At 46.9% G+C, this 19,509-nt stretch overlaps 1 protein-coding gene across 1 annotated transcript in view; it reads right to left on the reverse strand.

The window, feature by feature from the left end:
- Window positions 1-2,462: 2,462 nt before the first annotated feature.
- Window positions 2,463-19,509, reverse strand: part of LOC116824724 (phospholipase A2-like) — a 29,637-nt gene continuing 12,590 nt past the window's right edge. Inside the window, exons 3-4 of the mRNA XM_032780232.2 lie at window positions 5,922-6,028; window positions 2,463-2,695 (exon numbers count right to left, since the gene is read on the reverse strand). Coding sequence (XP_032636123.1) covers window positions 2,547-2,695; window positions 5,922-6,028 — 256 coding nt within the window. The 3' untranslated portion in view covers window positions 2,463-2,546. The remainder of the gene's footprint in view (window positions 2,696-5,921; window positions 6,029-19,509) is intronic.

Here is a 19,509-nt window from a genome sequence, read left to right on the forward strand (position 1 = left end):
CTGATTGATCCTCTGGTCAGGTGTTTGGTTCTCTTTGTTAACCCTTTACAGGTGAAAGAAACATTAACCCTTAGCTATCTATTTATGACACCCCCAACATGCTATAACACTCCACAGCCCACCTGTGTCACAGCAACTGTTTTTCTGCATATAAAAGCCAGGGCCGGCATTAGGGGGTAGCAAGCAGGGCAATTGGCTGGGACCCCATGCCACAGGGGCCCCCACAAAGCTACATTGCTCAGGCTTCAGCTTCAGTCCCAGGTGGCAGGGCTCAGGGCCCCAGGCTTCAGCCCCTGTAGTGGGGCTTCAGCTTTCTGCCCTGGGCCCCAGCAAGTCTAATGCTGCCCTGCTTGGCAGACCCCCTGAAACCTGCTCACAGCCTCCCAGGGGGCCCCGGGGCCCTGGTTGAGAACCACTGGCATAGACCAAAACAGCCTTTTATAAGAAGTTAAACTTATTATTAGCTACAGTCCTGGTTAACTTGACAATGTATCTTGGAAGAATAGGTGTCTTTCTCATACATCACCTTGGATCTTTCCTTGCATTGTTTCTTGTTTTAGAAGGTAGTGCCCTAGCATTTTCAGCTACAAAATTCTTGTATAAAACCTGGCACCTGTTTCAACAGAGACTGATGGATGAGTGAAATACTTAATCTCACCAATTGCTAACTGCTACCCTCATATTATTTGTCCTGAATGCATTCCTTCCGGGGGATCAAGGAAAGTCAATGTTCTAACCTATCAGCACCACCCAGTATGGTTTACCTTGTTCTGTTGACTTGGTTGTCATGGTGAGCTCTTGTAATGAAGGAATGTAGAGGTAGAGGAAGAGCCATTTTGCAATAACCTGGCCAAAGGAACTGAAGTACTCTTGAGGGTTGATTTTACACATCCAGAGGATTTATTAGGCAGAAAACAAAGGGATTTCAAGTCTCTAACAAAATAAAATAATTAAAGGCAACATTAACACTCTTACAGTGGTCCAGAAACATTCCAGATAGAGTTTGAACCTTCAACAAAGCCTGGGAGTAATTCAGTCAAGGGCTTTTCAGAGGCTCTAGGAGATCTCCCATGTTAAGGTCTGTACTCTGAGGACAAGTGAGTTCCCTGGAGCACATAGAGATTCTGTGTGGGACTTTCAACAGCACTGGACATTGGCCTAACTTCACTCCTATTGAAGTCAATGGGCATTTCATCATTGACTTTAGTGGAAGCAGAGTTAGGCCCATGTGGAGCACTTTTGAAAGTCTCACCCTTTATACATGCACTGCACCCTGATGCTCCTAGAGGTCTCTCATATAAAGAGACCACATTTTCACCTCAGGCACAAATTCCCAGGCCCTCATCTCTGGGCAGGCTCTAGTGACACAATTGGGTCTTCCTTGTGGTATGCAGGCTACCACACTGTGCTAAAACCTTCATGACTAGCCACCTACCACATTGCAGTTCCACCCAGCCTCATGTTGGATGATGAGATTAAGCTGACATCATGTTCACCCTCTAGTTCTATGACTCAAAAGTGGGATAGAGACCCAAAAAATAAAGGATACAACTAAGAATAGAATGAGAAACTTTTACATGAGGTGGAATTGATTACTTTAACATGAATAATGCTGTCTACAACCTCAGCTGCATGACTTAATATTTCTGAAGGCAATCATATATAGCAGAGAAAGTGGGATAAGCTCAGATCTGTACAGGACAGATGCAGATTAGAGCCTAAAATGTGAAGCAGTGGAACTATACACTCAGGTGTGTCCAGGATTTGATGAGCCTATGGGTAGAAACCATGAATGGTTACTGCCCCTACAACAGAAAAAGAAAAATGTGACTCTCTTCCCACCTCTGAGGTTCTTCTCAGAGGTGTTCCCAGCAGTGTGAAGTGAGATGACAAAAAGAAGAGACTGTTGGTCAGGACTTTTAGAGAGACAAAAATCTGATAAATGTTCAGTTCTTGCCCTGACCACGACTCCTGCCAGAAGTCCACGTTCCTTTACAAAGAGAAGTGACCATGCCCTTTGGCAGCTTGTCCCCGATGATAGAGAAAATAAGGATGCCTGTCTATCCATCTCCGGGAGCCCCCATACTTAAAGTATGACTTCTGTACTTCCAGAATGGGCTATTTTGGGGCTTTGATAGACAGCGTAGCCATCAGTGGGAATTAATTAAAGATAGCCAAATAGAGCACCCCTGGCCCCATGCTTTCCAAAACGTATGGGTGCTCAATGTAAGGCAATGTGAAAGGACAGCATGCAAGTGGCTGCTTTTGACACTTTTTCTTTCTATCTATAACTGCAGTGTGGAATTGCTGTGGTGCGCTATTAGATGTCTTTGACCCTCTTCAACTAAGGAGGTGTATGGAGGGGTTGATCCTTAATTCCAAAGATTGAGGAGGTGCCTAACCAATTCTTTTCTCCTCCTCACCATCCCCAGGCTGCCAGAAATTCTCTACACCACTATCAGTCTTGATCAAAGATGAACAATTTTAATAGAGTATCTTAGAAATTAGAAAAATGGCCCCAGAAGATTAGTCTTGTCCCCCAATATCTAACTAACATGACACGTGGGAGTAGTCTGTCCACATAAGAAATCTGGCCAGAGGACGTAGTGTGGGTTATAAGAGGCTGTGCCCCAACATTTGACCGCTTCTTGGTCGCATTGGCACACCATTTTTTGGCATCTATCTGTCAGTGTATCTGAAAAAGAAAATGACAACAGAGGATGAACAGTTCAAATCGGACCAAGAGCATCAGACAGTAATAGCTAGCAGCAAATTGACAGTGTCTAGAAAACCGTGCCCACCATATGATACCCACTGAATACATGTTCAACTCATCTTCCTAAGTGGTCATGAGGGTTGAGTGCCTCAGTTTTCATCCAAATTCAGTGACCCTTTTAGAAAATTTGCACCTAAATCTTTTTTTAACCAGCCTTTCACTTTGTACTTATTATAAGCATCTGTAATGTGGTTACTCCTCTTCCACCACTTCTCAAAAAGCTGCATATATTAAACTTTGCTTCTGTTCTGAAAGGTGACTCCGTTTACAAGAAGGTGTTTTTCTCAGCTCACAGCCCTGGAAATTCAACATGCATTTGAGAATCAAGTTGAGTTCTTTCCTTCTCAGAAACACCATAACTGATGTTTATAAAGCAGGGGAGGGCAAATTTTTTGGCCCAACGGCCACATCTGGGTATGGAAATTGTGTGATGGACCATAAATGCTCATGAAATTGGGGCTGGGGTGCAGGCTGTGGAATGGGGCCAGAAACCAGGAGTTCAGGGTGCAGGAGTGGGCTCTCAGCTGGAGGTTGGTGTATGGGGGGTGACGGCTCCGGTTGGGGGTGTTGGCTTTGGGATGGGACTGGAAGTGAGGGGCTGGGGTTGCAGGAGGGGGATCAGGGCTGGAGCAGGGGGTTGGGGCATAGGAGGGTGTCAGAGGTGCAGGCTTCTGGCAGTGCTTACCTCAAGCAGCTCCCGGAAGCAGCAGCATGTCCCTCATCTGCTCCTATGCGATGGTGCGGCCAGGCGGCTCTGCGAGCTGCCCCATCTGCAGGTGTCACTCCTACAGCTCCCACTGGCCACAGTTCCTGGCCAATGCAAGCTGCAGGCATGGCGCTTGGGGCGGAGGCAGCATGCGGAGACCCTTGGCTGCCCCTACGCATAGGAGCCGGAGGGGGGACATGCTGCTGCTTCTGGGAGCTGCACAGAACCACAGCATACACGGAGTGGGGTAAACCCTCAACCCTGCTCCCTGGCAGGAGCTTGAGGGCCAAATTAAAATGTCTGAAGGGCCAGATGCAGCCCACCGGTCATAAAGGATCTGCAGGCCAAATTAGACTTTCAGTGGCCCCCTGTACAGCCGCTTTATTGTTGACAGGTTTGCATGGGCATAACTGATTGGAACTTAGTAAGCAATTCCACTGTTGGTGCTCAAGGAGGAGTGGAACCCTGCTTCCTCTTCCAGAGCTCTCCTGGCTTTGCAGAGTACAGAATAAAACTCAGCAAAAATTTAGGCCTAGAATTACAAAGGTATGCAGGTGCTGTGACACCCAGTTCATATCACCAAACTTTTAGGCACCTAGAAAATCACAGGAACACATTGCAATCTCCAAAGCCTGAGTTAGGCACCCAGGCTCCCAATAGAACGGACGTAGACAAATAGGTGCCCTAAAATGTGATCCACAAGCTGTCTAAGCCCATCTCGTGTAGATCAATACCTATCTCTGCTAGCCACTCTCAGCTGTGAACCCTCTTTGGCGGTGGACACACAAGGCATTTTTTGCAAGAAGTGGGGATGGGGAGCAGCTTCCTCATAGCTTTTAGCCCTCTGGGAGACCCTCAGTTTATGTCCCCCTTCTATCTGATGAGGCGAAGGGATTTGAAACCTCTCATGTGAATGCTCTAACTACCGCACTATTGTGTTGGAGGTGGGTGTTCCCTCAGTCTCTGCTGCTGAAACTTTTCCATTGTAGATAAATACTTAATGAGTACTTGGAGTAGGAAGCCTGGGTCTCCTGCATCCTGGGTGAATGCTCAACCCACCAGGCTACAGAGTTGCTCTCATGCTTGGGTTCTCTCACTCTTGGGTTCCAGTGACTGAGTTATCCAGAGTGCCACACCAACAGAAGTGACTGAGGGAGCCCCACCTCAGAATTTTCTATTTTTGCCTTGCCCTCCCCTCTCAAGCTCTCTCTGTAGCATGCCCAGCATCTTCAGTTTATTGTGCTTAGAGCAGTTTGGCTTGGCACTCACTCTCTCTCTCTCTCTCTCTCTCAATTTCCATTTTCAGCATTCAGCTGAATCTCTCCAGCATTTCCTAGCATTAAATGATTCCTCCCTTTTATTTGTATTGAGTCAGCCATAACACCTCCCTGGACTAGTAAGGACTGCTGTGCTCTAGGTTAGGGCAGCTAACTTGCCATAAAGAGAAGCCATGCAGTGTTTGCATCACTAATCTCCATTGGAGGTTATGTGGGGGAGGCAGCTGTTAGCTGCTGCATTAGAGAAGGGCTAGCGGAGGCTGTCACAGCCTTGTCTTGGTTGACCATAGAGTTAGCGCAGTTCTGTTTAACTCATGTTTGTGGTGTGACTGTAGGGACCATGAATCAGTGCATCCTCACACAACACTCACACCTGTGTTTAGTGCACTTCCGGCTGTGCCTCACAGAATGGCTATTCTTTCACAGCAAAAAATAGGTGTGTTTTTACATTAAGATAGCTAACCCAAAGTCACGTCAAAGTGGAGACAAGGCACAGGTAGTTTTATCTGCATGTAGCTACTACCCCCACCCCCCACATTTGGGGTTGAACTTGACTAGCTACATCAAGATAGTCCCTCCACAGGTGAAGATCTGGAGGGAAGGGATTAAAGGAGTTTGGAAAGAGTAGAGGTCACGGCAGGACTGGCGCTAGGGTTTTGAGTGCCCTAGGTGGAGGGCAATTTCGCCGCCCCATGTGCTGGTCCCGCGGCTCCGGTGGAGCTGCCACAGTGGTGCCTGCGGAGGGTCCGGTGTGCCTGTAGGCATGACTGCGGCAGCTCCATCCGAGCCGCGAACCAGCAGACCGCCCGCAGGCACCACTGCGGCAGTTCCATGGGAGCTGCCTGCCGCCCCCTCCAGCGGTGCCCTGACCCAGGGGACACCCTGGGCTGCCGGCTCCCACTGGTAGCCCAGACTCCCTCTCTGTCCTAGCAGCAAGGCTGCTCAACCATTTAAAAAAAAATCTCGACGCCCTAGGCAACTGCCTAGTCGCCTAAATGGTTGCACCAGCCCTGGGTCACGGAGAGAGAATCATGATATTTTTTAAATGTTCCTGCTCCATTTGCAGGGCCCAAGCAAAACGAATTTAAGTAGAAGTGGCCTCTAACATAAAGGGAATGGAATAAATCTGAAACACACAAGGAAAGTGGAGTCATTTCCTTACCGCACACCACAGCATTGTGTTCACAAGTCCATTCGTATCTCAGCATCTTCGGGCTGCAGCCTTCCCGTTCTGCCTTGTCATAGCAGCAGTCATGCTTGTGGCAGCACCTTTCCGCAACAAAGAGATTGAGTTTTGTCTGGTTTCAGAGTAGCAGTCATGTTAGTCTTATCCGCAAAAAGAACAGGAGTACTTGTGGCACCTTAGAGACTAACAAATTTATTTCAGCATGAGCTTTCGTGGGCTACAGCCCACTTCTTCGGATACATAGGATGGAACACACAGACAGGAGATATTTATAGTCTATATCCACAAAAACAATAAGAGTACTAGTTTTGTCTGTTACTTTCTGTGGGCTTTTCTCAGGGTACATTCCAGTATGCAGCATGTGGAACCATGTGGCCACACAAAACTATTTATGACTATTCGTATGGGTATTTCCCTAGGCTGGAGGGGAAATTCTCTATTGTTCAGACAAGTGTTTGATCATTTCAGTGAAAAACAACAATCCTTCAGAGTTTGTTATTAATATTCTGCAGATCTAATGGAGCAAACAGGAGTGACACTAGGCTGTGCTACCCTTTCTCACGTACACTTACAACAGGTGCTTATGAATGTGTGTCATCAACACTTCTTTCTGAGGCTGCTTAGTCCAGGACGTGGGCCTGATTCTCTTTTGCTCAAGGGCAGTGGATCTCCCACCTTGGAGACAGCGGTGGCTCCAGGCACCAGCGTTCCAAGCATGTGCCTGGGGCAGCAAGGTGTGGGGGCCATCCTGCCAGTCCCTGTGAGGGCGGCAGTCAGGCAGCCTTCAGTGGCTTGCCTGTGGGAGGTCCACCGGTCCAGCGGCTTGCCTGCGGAAGGGAACCGGCAGACCTCCTGCAAGCAAGCCTCCAAAGGCTGCCTGACTGTCGAGCTTGGGGTGGCAAAAAAACTAGAGCTGTCCCTGCTTGGGGAACATCTCCAGTGTAAGAAGCTTTCCTAGTCGGTATAGAGCTGGCAGAATCGCCCTAGGCCAGACTCCTTTGCACTTCTGGTTTAGGAGGCATATTGCAGGAAATGGGAAAGCAGAGTAGGGCCAGAGCACTATAGGCACCAACTATTCTCAGCCCAAGAGCTGCTCTATCTTACGGCAATGGCTAAGCAGGCCATTAGTCAGGGCAAGAAAACTACCAGGTGAAATGTGACACCTTCCATTACAGTGCTTGTATTTTAGACCAGGACATTTCAGCAGAGTCTCTATCAGTCACAGATTATTGATCTGCTCTACTTCATCCCCTCTCCCCTGCAGGGCAGGGAAGGCAGTCAGGAGTCTGTCCCTTTCCCCCTCTTCCCAATAGGGTTTGGGGAGCCAGCTGAGTGAGGAGAGGAGGTAATAGGACTCCCAGCTGGGCATCTCTTCTACCCCATCTGCCACTGTTTCTGTTCCACTCACTGGCAGAAAACGCTGGGAGCCCCAAGATCTCCCTAGCCAGACACCAGCTCCTCCTGCTGCTCCCTCTTCCCATGTCCCTGCCTGGTGAGTCCTCACTTCACCACTTGGCAATGAGGAGGAGCTGGGCTTCTCAAGCCTGGGAGAGAGAGAGGGAGAGGAGAAGAAGGGAAGGGAACGGTTTCATTTCCTCCTACTACTCTTGTCATAAACATACCGTTAAGGGTTAATTCCTCTTTGACCTGTAATGGGTTAAGAAGCTCACATAATCTAGCTGACACCTGACCAGAAGGACCAATAAGGGGACAAGACACTTTAAAACCTGGAAGGAGAAAAAAGTCTTTTGTCTGTGCGGGGTGTGTGCTTTGTGCCGGACACAGAGAAAGAAGGAGCCATCCCACTCCTCTAAGGTAGCGAATATTTAGAGAAGGAATGTATTAGATTACTTTTATTTTCTATTTGTGATTTCTGTTGCAAAATAGAGGGAGGATGAAATTGGGCTCTTTGTATAACTTTGAAATTTTGCCCAGAGGGAATCCCTCCATGTTTTGAATCTGTTTGTCTGTGAGATTATCTTGCATTCTAATCTCGCAGAGGTATTCCTTTCACCTTTTTATTTAATTAAAATTCTTCTTTTAAGAACCTGATTGATTTTTTATTGTTTTAAGATCCAAGGGTTTTGGATCTGTGTTCACCAGGACTAATTGGTGAGGGTATACTCTCAAGCCTACCCAGGAACAGGGTGTAAGGACTTGGGGGGAGAGGAATTAGACTCAAATCTGCCCAGGAAAGTGGGGTTTAGAGATTTGGGGAAAGGCAGAGTTCCAAGTGGCTCTCTCCTAAGATTTGGAACACACTTGGTAGTGGCAGCTTACTGTTAACCTCAGCTGGTAAATAAGCTTAGGGGGTCTTTCATGCAGGTCCCCACATCTGAACCCTAAAGTTCAGAATGGGGAGGGAATCTTGACAACTCTACATCTTGATTGTGAGATCAGTTGAAATACAGTGGTCTCATTGGTCAGCAGCAGATCAGAGTGGGTGAGATCATTATGGGAGTCACAATGCTGATGACTTCATCTCTCCACTATGTTCTGTCAGAGCCAGTCCTTGGCCCTCAGTGTCAGTTCTCTCAATTCTACCAGGGCATTCCCAGTCGGGCTCTGTCACTGATAGAGATGGGCCTGAGCAAAAAGATTTGGATCTCAACCAAGACTTTGACCCCAAAGAATGGGGGTGCTGGGTTCCAAACTTTGGTTCAGGCCCATCTCTAGTTGATACAGTGATAACAACAGAGCAAGATGGTGCAGGCTGTCAGCAAAGAACCTGATCTTCCAATAAGTAAGTGCAACGAGTCTCAGGACGGTACTTAGCATGGGTTAACAGGGATGGCTGCCCGTTCCCAACTGTTAGAACATAAGAACGGCCGTACCGGGTCAGATCAAATGTCCATCTAGCCCAGTAACTGTCTACCGACAGTGGCCAATGCCAGGTGCCCCAGAGGGAGTGAACCTAACAGGTAATCGTCAAGTGATCTCTCTCCTGCCATCCATCTCCACCCTCTGACCAACAGAGGCTAGGGATACCATTCCTTACCCATCCTGGCTAATAGCCATTAATGGATTTAACCACCATGAATTTATCCAGTTCTCTTTTAAATGCTGTTATAGTTCTAGCCTTCACAACCTCCTCAGGTAAGGAGTTCCACAAGTTGACTGTGTGGTGTGTGAAGAAGAACTTCCTTTTATTTGTTTTAAACCTGCTGCCTATTAACTGTTCTGTGCTCACTCCTTCCACCTGTTTGTGTAAGGCAGAAAGAGGAGGCTCCCAGGTCTCCCTGAGCTGTCACTGACTGATGTATCTGTAATAAAATAAACAGAGACAGGGCTGAGGTGCTAAATTCAGATCTAGATTTCAAAGGCCCCAGTGTCTGGATCTCAGGTTTGGGTTTGATCTGTTACAGGGGATGGGTTGCGGGGAGGAAGAGCTCTGATATTCCAAGCCAGATCCTGGCTCAGATTCCAAACCTCTACAGAGCTTGGGGGTCTTTAGATCCAGAAATTTGCTCCAGGCCCCTTTCAGCCTATACTGGCTGAAATGATGCTGCTTGGGAGAAAATGAGACTGGTTTGGAAACTAAGAGTCTGATCCAAAGCTCACTGAGGTCAATGGAAGTGTTTCTGTTGACTCTGCTGCATTTTGGATTGGGTCCTAAGGGTGTGAGGGGACAGGACGTTGCTTGTAATTGTCTTCCAGGGAACCGTATAATTGAGAATGGGAATTTCTCACAGTCTTGCATGATGGCAGAATCAGGAACAATGTCTTGAAGCTAATGAGACAAACACTTAGCTGAGACATGGGGGGAATGTACTAATACTGAGAACAGTTGAAATAAACCAGCAAGAGAGGCACCAGACAAGACCTGTGAAGTCAGGGAGAGGATCTTGGCGGCTGAGAGAACAGAGAAAGAAATCCAGCATCAGAAATAATCACTGCAAGAAATATACACTGAGGGACCTTTGGTCCATGAGTATTTTCAGGGTCAGGGTCAAAAAATACTCCTGGTTGTAAACTTCATCCATGAATATCTTCAGTAATGAACAGGGTCCCCATGACCTCCAGGGGCCCAGCCCCATCCCTGCATCTGTCTCTTGCCATGTTCTCCAGGGGCACTATTCCACTTGTCCTGGATCCAGCTATTGCTATAGTTCCCAAGTGGCCTGGCTCAGAAAGGGAGAGGGATTTTGCGGCTCATCTCTCTGGTCCCTTTGTCTTGGCTGTGTGACTGTTGTCCAGGCATTCTTCTCCCACAGCCTACCCCCCCCATTCCTCATTCCCTTGATGCAAGTTGGACTCCTTCTATGTCTCCCATACCTCCTGCTGCCTAGTTCCCTGGAACAGTGCAGGGAGTAAGCACCATAATCCCACTAACTTCCTTGTGCGGAAAGCTGGAAAGCAATGGCCAGCTACAGAGCACAGACAGAAAATGCAACGTTGGACCCCTGGCTCCTGTACAAAGGTGACACAGGCCCTCTGCAGTAGCACCACTGAACTTGGTGCAATTTAGGCCAAATGTCACTGTGACACCTTGGCACCCCAATATTCACCACTGTCATGTAATTAGGATATGTTTTGTACAAAGTATGTCTTGTGAGGTATCATTCTAAAAGTCTTGATCTGCTAGACAGTAATCATAGAATCATAGACTTTAAGGTCAGAAGGGACCATTATGATCAAGCAGTCTTGACTTCCTGCACAACGCAGGCCACAGAATCTCATCCACCCATTCCTGTATCAAACTCCTCACCTATGTCTGAGCTACTGAAGTCCTCAAATCATGGTTTAAAGACTTCAAGGTGCAGAGAATCCATCAGCAAGTGACCCATGCCCCACACTTTAGAGGAAGGCGAAAAATCTCGTTGGATTGTATGTGCTATTTGTCTATGAAGTTTGGCTACGTATGTGTTACTGAAACATGTGAGGTTGAAAACACCTACAAGCAACCTTTCAGGTACAACAGTAAAAAGGCCAAACAATGTTAATGGCTCACTGAGGAAGTGCACACAAGCACAAGGATTACCCTAGGAAGTGTGTACAATAGAAACCTCTCAGAGACAGCACTACACAATGGGAACTGTTTGACCCAGGACATAACAAAAGAGCTTTCCAGCAAAGGGGAAGAAGATATAAAAGGCAGGGGAATTACATCATGGGAGGACCTCACTTCCCTATAATAACACACCTGGAAACACCAGAGGAACAAAGACTGAACAGGGGGAAGTGACGGTCCCAGGCTAGAGGGATTTCTAGCCTGTGTATGAAAACCTGAGAAACCCAAGATGCAAAGCCAAGGCAGCTTGTGCCTTAAGAATCTGCCAGCCTATTTAGCACTCAGAGTGAGAAGTTGCTAATTCATATCCTACCTATCTAGTATGTTAGGCTCAGGGCTTGGCTACATTGGAGAGTTGCAGCACTGGTGATGGGGTTACAGCGCTGCAACTCACTTTGTGTCCACACTTGCAAAGCACAGCCAGCGCTGCAACTCCCTGGCCTGCAGCACTGGCTGTACACCTGGTCTGCTTGGGGTGTAACGATTGAAGCGCTGCTCATCAAGTGTGGCCACCAAAAGCGCTTTTATTGGCCTCCAGGGTATTAAGAGGTATCCCAGAATTCCTATCCACAACAAACCAGAAGAATGGCTGAACTACGAGCTCCCTGAACCTACTTATCTAAAAAACAAACACAGCTGCTCTTTGCTCCAGCGAGCGAGCAGAGGCAGGGGAATTGCTTTGGAATGTTCACAGCTGTTTGCTTGAGGAGAGAGGGGAGAGGGGAGTCCATGTTGAGCAGCTGCTTATGTGGTCTGAGCTATTTAGGAGTGCATAATTTGCATTTAGTGAATAACAGAGAGTGGAGGTCAAACTTTAAAATGATTGAGGTAGGTGCTGTGTATCTTCCAGTCTTAGAACTTGCAAGGAGGGCTGACAACAGTGTCAGCTGTCTCCCCTATGCTCCCTGTCACACTCCACCCCACCCCCCTGTTTTGAAAAGCACGTTGCAGCCACTTGAACGCTGGGATAGCTGCCCACAATGCACCACTCCCAACAGTGCTGCAAATGTGGCCACACTGCAGCGCTGTCAGTATGGCCACACTGCAGCGCTGTCCCTACACAGCTGTACAAATACAGCTGTAACTCCCAGCGCTGCACATCTCCAAGTGTAGCCATACCCTCAGTTTGCGGTTTTGTTTATTTACTAAGTAATCTGCCTTGATCTGTTTGCTATCACTTATAATCACCTAATCTATCCTTTTGTAGTTAATAAATTTATTTTATGTTTTAATCCAAACCAGTGAGCATGTCTGGGGAAAATCTCAGCTTGGTTACCACAAGTGTGCATGGTCATCTTCACAGTGAGGGAGACACGGACCAGGTGTTAAACCCATATACTGGCCAGATTTGACCAGGGCAAGGCGGTACTGCTCTGGGGTCCTAGACCGGTGGTTAGAGCCAGCATGTAACTGCAGCTGGGTGTCCCCCTACATGTGTGAATGCTGGTGAAAGTATAAGCTTGGAGGGCTTTGCAGCTTGTTGCAGCAGCACAGTATGAGAAGGAGCCCAGGCTGGCAGATCAGAGAGCTTAGTGGTGCCCCCAGTTCCAGGTGGCACCCCGGACATCACAGTCACATTCTACAGTCAAGGTTGTAGTTGCACAATCACAGGGAACATAGCAGGGCTCCAGTAATAATGCAACTTCTCTCCATAGGTCTCGCAACACGCAAGCGTCGCTAACCCACAGAGAGACAGACGGGGAGGGAAGGCAGAGTGCTGCAGCAAAAGACCAGTAGCAAAGGTCCCAAAGTCTCTCAGAGCAGTTTGAAAAGCGTGCCCGGCATCCACAGCTCACAGAGGAGCAGGAAGTCAGAGTGTTTATCTTGTGCTATTTGGTATTGTGAGTTTTTTGTGGCAGGGACTTGATTTATCTGGGTTCTCTAAAGTACAAATACAATGCATATTTACAGAACTAGATACAGTATTTTTACCAGCATTGCAGTTCACAGAACATGGATAACCCACTTCTCTGCCCTTAGGAATACGCAGAGTAAATAGGACAAACCCTCAAACATTCCCCAGAGACAATACAATCTTCCCCCATCCCTCTCCTTCCTCTATGCCCCAGGTCTACACCTTATTTTTCTCCACACAATGTTCACATTTGTATCCACATTGGTAAGATAATTAGGGGAATCCAGTTTCATGCTTCAGAGCCTCAGTTGATTTTCTGCTGGGGTCAGGAAGGATTTCCCCCCCCCCTCCCAATTCACAACTGACTGAATGAACTATCTGGGTTTTTTCCCTCTTTCCTCTGAAGCATCAGATCCTAGTCACAGCTGGAGGCAGGACACAAGCCCAAATGGACCAATAGTCTGAGACAATAACTACAATCCTTCTGAGCCCAGATGTGGATTAGGTGTGTGATCTTTGTTCACAGGCTCAGCATTAAACTGATGGCCAGATTTGGGGTCTGAAAAACTTTTCCTCCAGGTCAGATTGGCACAAACCTTGTAGGTTTTTCACCTTCCTCTGCAACATTGAGTGGGTTCATCTGCTAGGATCACCTGGGTCTATCGCACAAACACCAGCTTCCTCTCACGACAGGCTCTGGTGGCACCTTGGTCCTGCCTGTTTTCTGGCTGTGGCTAAGGACAGTTTAGTCTCCTGAGGACTCCACATTTTGCAGGATAATTGGCTTGGTCTGGGATTTTATGCTGACAATTTGCAATAAAATTTGTTGGGTTCTAGCGTGAGGTGTTTTAATATTTAGTCTTCATTGCCAGTGACACAGGGACATTGCTACAGTGAGTAGAGCTGCAGCCAGAGATGAAATGGCACTGGCCAGTCCAATGGCTGCACCCAGAAGGAGCTGGTGAAGCTAATGGTACAAAGGAGCAATTGTTTTAATCAATGAGTGGAGCTGGTGTAGGCTGACATCATGGGGAAATGAGGGACACACAACCCTTAAAACAGCTCCCGAGGGGCGCTGTGAAGGCCTCTGCGTGAACTCCTCCAAGAGGCTGCTACTTTAGCAGAGGGAAATGTGTCCATGAGACCCTGAGGTGCTGGTAGGGAAGGAGAAAGGGAAAATACAGGGTCAGAGGGACAGGGATAGGCCCAGACATCGTGATGACCCAGTGAGATCACAGCCCAGCCCAGCTGAGCTCCAGGTCACCCCAGCAAGTGTAAAACAGGGATAAAGGGGGGAAAAGGGCTGGGTGGGCCAGCCAATGGGCTATTTACCACAGAACTGCTCATTCAGAAACCAAAGGGGCCAGCCAAGGGTCACTGCAACAAATTCACAGGGGAAAGCCCTCGGTGTTGAGAGATCCATGGAGCACAGGAGCTGGATGCAGCCAGAATAAATGCTCCCCTCCTTCGCCCCCACTCCCTGGGATTTCCTGCACCTACAAGTGCAGGATCAGGTATTACTGATCTAGGAAGGAGGGGCAGGGCTAAGAGCAGTGAGTTTGGAGGGTGAGTTAAATAGAACTGAGCTAACTCTATGGTAAGCCAAGGCAAGGCCATGACAGCCTCCACTAGCCCTTCTCTAATGCAACATCTAACAGCTGCCTCCCTCACATAACCCCCAATGGAGATTAGTGATGGAAACATTGCAAGGCTTCTCCTCAGGGCAAGTTAGCTGCCCTAACCTAGAGCACAGCAGTCCTTTCTGGTCCAGGGAGGTGTTATGGCTGACTCAATACAAATAAAAGGGAAGAATGATTTAATGCCAGGAAATGCTGGAGAGGTTTATCTGAACAATGGAAAAGAAAATTAAGAGTGGAGCTGTTTGCATTGTGCCATACTTGGGCTGTGGATAGATAAATCACTTGTTGTCAGCCACTCCACTTGTATGGGTATAGATTCCCTCCACTCATTTTGTCAGCCGCTGAATCATAAATACAAATATTTACAGAGGAATGAAATTTCCTCCACTCGTTTTGTCAAATGCTGTTCAGAATGTGGAACTAGATCAGGACTCTGAGAAGAACTCAACTGTAAGTGGGACGTTATTGACATAAACTGTGACCGTAAAGATCATTGTTGCAACCAGGGTCCTATGGTTGCAGCAGGTCTTATACAGAGGAGGCCAAGTGGGTGTTTATGGGAAGGTTGAAGTTTGCTGGTTATGATTATGCTGTTTGTATGGGTGTATCATTTTTGTATTTGAAGTTATGAATATTGGCTATATATTTGTTTGATTCTAAGTAGCCTCCGTGAAGCATTTCGTCAACTTCTTGAGAAAGGGCTATTCTCAGTAAGTGCCCAGTTAAGAAATACGTAACTCAATATGGACTTTGGGAGACACCAATCCACACCTGAGCTTTCCTGGGAACTTTCAAACTAACATGTAAACAGAGGCGTCGGCCTGCAAAAAGCTGAATCATTCATAGACATGTGACTTGCCCAGGTGACTGTAAACTCCATCTTGTTCAGGGAATTTTACACTGAAGAACAAAGTGGTTCCCACCTGCCAGAGAAAGACTATATAAGGCCCTGGAAACACCTCCATTTTGTCTTCCGCTGGCTTAAAAGATAGCCTCTCCATCTCTGCCTGAAGAGATGCCTGAAAGAAATTGGAACAAAGGACAGTAACTGTGGGGGTGTGAGTGATTGCTGGACCAAGACCAGGAAGGAGTCTATTTTATGAAAGAAGCTTATTGGAACATCTCTGAGGGTGAGATTTACTTGCAATTAGTTTCTTACTCTATTAGGCTTAGACTTGCGTGTTTTATTTTATTTTGCTTGGTGACTTACTTTGTTCTGTCTATTACTACTTGGACCCACTTAAATCCTATATCTTATATTTAATAGCAGCAAAGAGTCCTGTGGCACCTTATAGTCTAACAGACGTATTGGAGCATGAGCTTTCGTGAGTGAATACCCACTTCGTCGAATGCATCTCATTTACCCACGAAAGCTCATGCTCCAATACGTCTGTTAGTCTATAAGGTGCCACAGGACTCTTTGCTGCTTTTACAGATCCAGAGTAACACGACTACCCATCTGTTACTTATATTTAATAAAATCACTTTTTGCTTATTAATTAACCAAGAACAAGTAATTAATCTCCAGAGGAGCAAACAGCTGTGCATCTCTCTCTATCAGTGTTATAGAGGGCGAACAATTTATCAGTTTACTCTGCATAAGCTTTATACAGAATAAAATGGATTTATTTGAGGTTTGGATCCTATTGGGAACTGGGTATCTGGGTGAGAGTGACAGGAGCACTTCTTAAGCCATTTTCAATTAAGTCTGCAGCTTTTGGGGGACATGGTTCAGATCTGGGTCTGTGTTTGTAGCACCCTAGCATGTCTGGCTCAACAAGACAGGTACTGAAGTCTCAAGCTGCCAGGGAAAATGGTTCAGAGGTAGTCTCAGCACATCATGTGGCAGTCCCAAGGGGGTCTCTGTGATCTAACCCGTCACAGTAAGTACTCACCAAGCAACAGTATAGATCCCTATATGACATTTCGAGTGTATCTGCCATTTTTCACTCTGCCACGTAATTACTTTTAGATCCAGACATTTCAGAAGAGAGATTTCACACAAAATGTGTGTATTACGTATTATTTATCTGCTTAGACGGGTGAGGGATCTGACAGAGGTTCATGTCTCCTTCTTCCCCTTTCCTCATCTAGAGTTGTTACCTTCTTACTTTGTAGTTGACTGGGGAGTCATCTAGGGGACAGATATCAGCTTCTAGGGGAGACCACTAACGCTGGTTTTATCTCTGGGGTGTTGTTCCCCCACAACAAAATGGTTAAAAAAAAAATTGGAAGCCATCTGTGATGAACCTCTCTATTTCAGAGTGTAACAGGTCAGGACTCTCTTGTTCCACTCACTTCACGTGTGGTAGAAATTTTCTACTTCATGCCTTTGTCACTTCTTGGCTAGATTACATCAGTGCAATATACCAGGGCATGAAGCCTTCAGCACGTAGGAAATACCAGCTAACACAGAATGCTCCAGCACATCTACTCGGCACCATGGGTTACTACATCAGACCTATCTTCCGCTCTGTACGCTGGCTTCCCATAGAACATTCAATCAAGTTCAAGTCTTGGTCCTTATCTTCAAGGTCCTCAATGGCTTGAGCCCAGGGCATCTAAAAGATCAATTATTGCTCTGAGATGAAGACCATGATTTATAGCTTCATTCCTCTGGCACAATGGAACTTGTATAATAAGAGTAAAGCCTGTGCAGGAGACAGAATTTTCTCAGGGGCCAGTCTGAGACTGTGGAAGGAACTCGCCCAAGAACTAAGGGCCATCACAAACCTCACCACCTTCTGCTCTAACTGCAAGATGATTTCTTTGACTCTGCCCTCTGTAACATAAATACAGAGCAACATCTCTTTCCCTCTCTCGTTCAAAAAAAAAAACAACAAATCAAAATACTCCACAGCGCACAATTTTCCCTCTAGCAAGAGGGTGCCAGAACAACATCATGTGGCAGATGTTAGTCGCATTTTGCGTAATGTAGTACTGGAAGGCGCTCAGACACTACAGTAATGAGTGTGGCATAAGAATCTCTAGACTAGACTAGATCTAATCTACCCTTTTTGCCGCTCATATGGTTTCTCTGGTGGATTTCAGAATTGCTGTGATCCCAATTCGGAGCAATGGGATGAGAAGTTCAATTCCTGCCCAGAATTCCAGGACTAGATCCAGTAAGCAGTCACAAAAGTTATGCTGTTCTGACCTTACACCTAGCTATATTCTGAAGATAGAAAAAAGATCTCTCCCTTTGATTATTTGGTTCTCAAAACTAGTTCCGTATTTACCAAGCAAACAAACAATTAATCATATTTTATATAGAGGAAACTGCTTTATGGCCATGAGTACTAACATGTCATTTGAAAAAAGATCACCCAGAAGGCTGGGTTTCTTGACATGGGGATAATCCATAAGCATAGACAGCTGGTAAAAATATTATTTGGAGGGATGAGCAAACTTAATAACTATTGTGCTCTCTGGGGGTGGGATGTGTGTGTGCGTGTGTCAAGCCCTGCTCTCTGGTGTGTATGTAGGTTCTAGTCTCTATCCTAGTCTCTATTCTAGCCTGGTGTGGAAGGGATGACTAGAGGGTGGGTTGGAGGGGAAGCTCACTCTGCACTCGCCCTGCAGTGGTGGCTCCTGTCCCGAAGGGCTGGGCCTTGCTCTCCATGCTCATCTGTTGGCTCTCGCCACATGCAGAATTCGTACGCACTCACCACGTCACATGATGTATAAGTCCCCAGACAGGTAGGGCTCCTCCTCTACAACATCTCGTCCCCTTCCTGGCCCTGGTGCCACCAGCCACAGGCCTTTGCCTGCTGAGCTGGGCGGGCCAAGATAGATTTGGGGTGGCTGAACCCCCTCTAGCCCTAGCCACACATCACATCTATGTTCATAAGTGATCAGAAGCAAAGATAACATGTCTGATTTGGGTCCCACAGCGGCGTAACTCTGGAATAATGTCAGTGAAGTCAGTGGAGCTAGACTCAGGTAAATCTTGTGAAAACAAGAAGAGAATCAGGCCTATTGGGTCAAACTCAACCTTCGTTTACCTCCTGTGACTATACAAGGGCTGAATTTAGCCCAGCGTGCTTTCCTTCCATCTGCACTCCCAATTTAGTAAAGCAGCAATGTCATCCCACAGATTTGTCTGCCAGATAAATGCCAGGTTTTATTCTGAGCTTGCCTGTATGACATCAGCAATGATGACCACAAGATTATTTGCTACATTCAGAATTCTAGAAACGTAATTTAAAAGCAGCAACCCAACACCTAAAGGACATTAGAATGCGACCAGTCACCTGTTACATTATAAATGTAACAGAACGTTAAGACTGAGGTCCTGTTTTCCCATTGGATACTGTAGCACTTTCTAATGACTAAACAAAACAATTTATGCTGCCCATCATGCAACACACAGAGAAGGAAGATTCTATTGGGTTTACAGTAGTGATGATGAGTCACGGGTTAATTATTCCCTACTTTCAGATCACCTTGTTCCTGGTTTTCTTTCTGAAAGTTCAGAGGCCATGATCAGAGGGAGGGAAGAATTAGCAGCAGCTGGCAGGTGGGTGAAAGGTGCTGGCCATGTGGGTGGAAGTAAAAGGGGGAGTGGTAATTCAGGAGCAGTGAGGATAGGTGGAGCAGCCCATTGGTGGAGGGCCTGACCTGAGTGACAGGAGAGAGGCAGGCAAAGGGAGGAGGATGTGGAGTAAGGAGCCAGAGGACAAGAGAAAAGGAGTAGTAGTGGGGAGCCAGAGAAAAGGAAGGAGCTACAACAGTGGCACAGAGGGAGAGGAAGGAGCATAGCACAAGTAAGAGGAGAGTAGGCTGAGCTGGAGAAACAGACAGAGACAGCAAAGCAAGAGCTAATGAGAAGAACCAACTGGCTGTGGGGAGTGGCTGCTCCTAAACTGGCTTTGTAAAAAATGGAAGGATTGCATTGCTCTAGAAGGACTGCAACCTTTTGGGCCTGATTCTGCTTCCAGTGACACCAGTCTTACACTGATATAACCCCAATAGCTTCAGTCGAGTAATTTACTCCTGATTTACACCAGTGTAAAGTGAGAGGAGGCTCAGGCTCAGAGTTTGCAAAATCACCTCCAG

This window comes from Chelonoidis abingdonii, chromosome 1 (genome assembly GCF_003597395.2).
Source record: "Chelonoidis abingdonii isolate Lonesome George chromosome 1, CheloAbing_2.0, whole genome shotgun sequence".
Classification (NCBI taxonomy): Eukaryota; Metazoa; Chordata; order Testudines; family Testudinidae; genus Chelonoidis; species Chelonoidis abingdonii.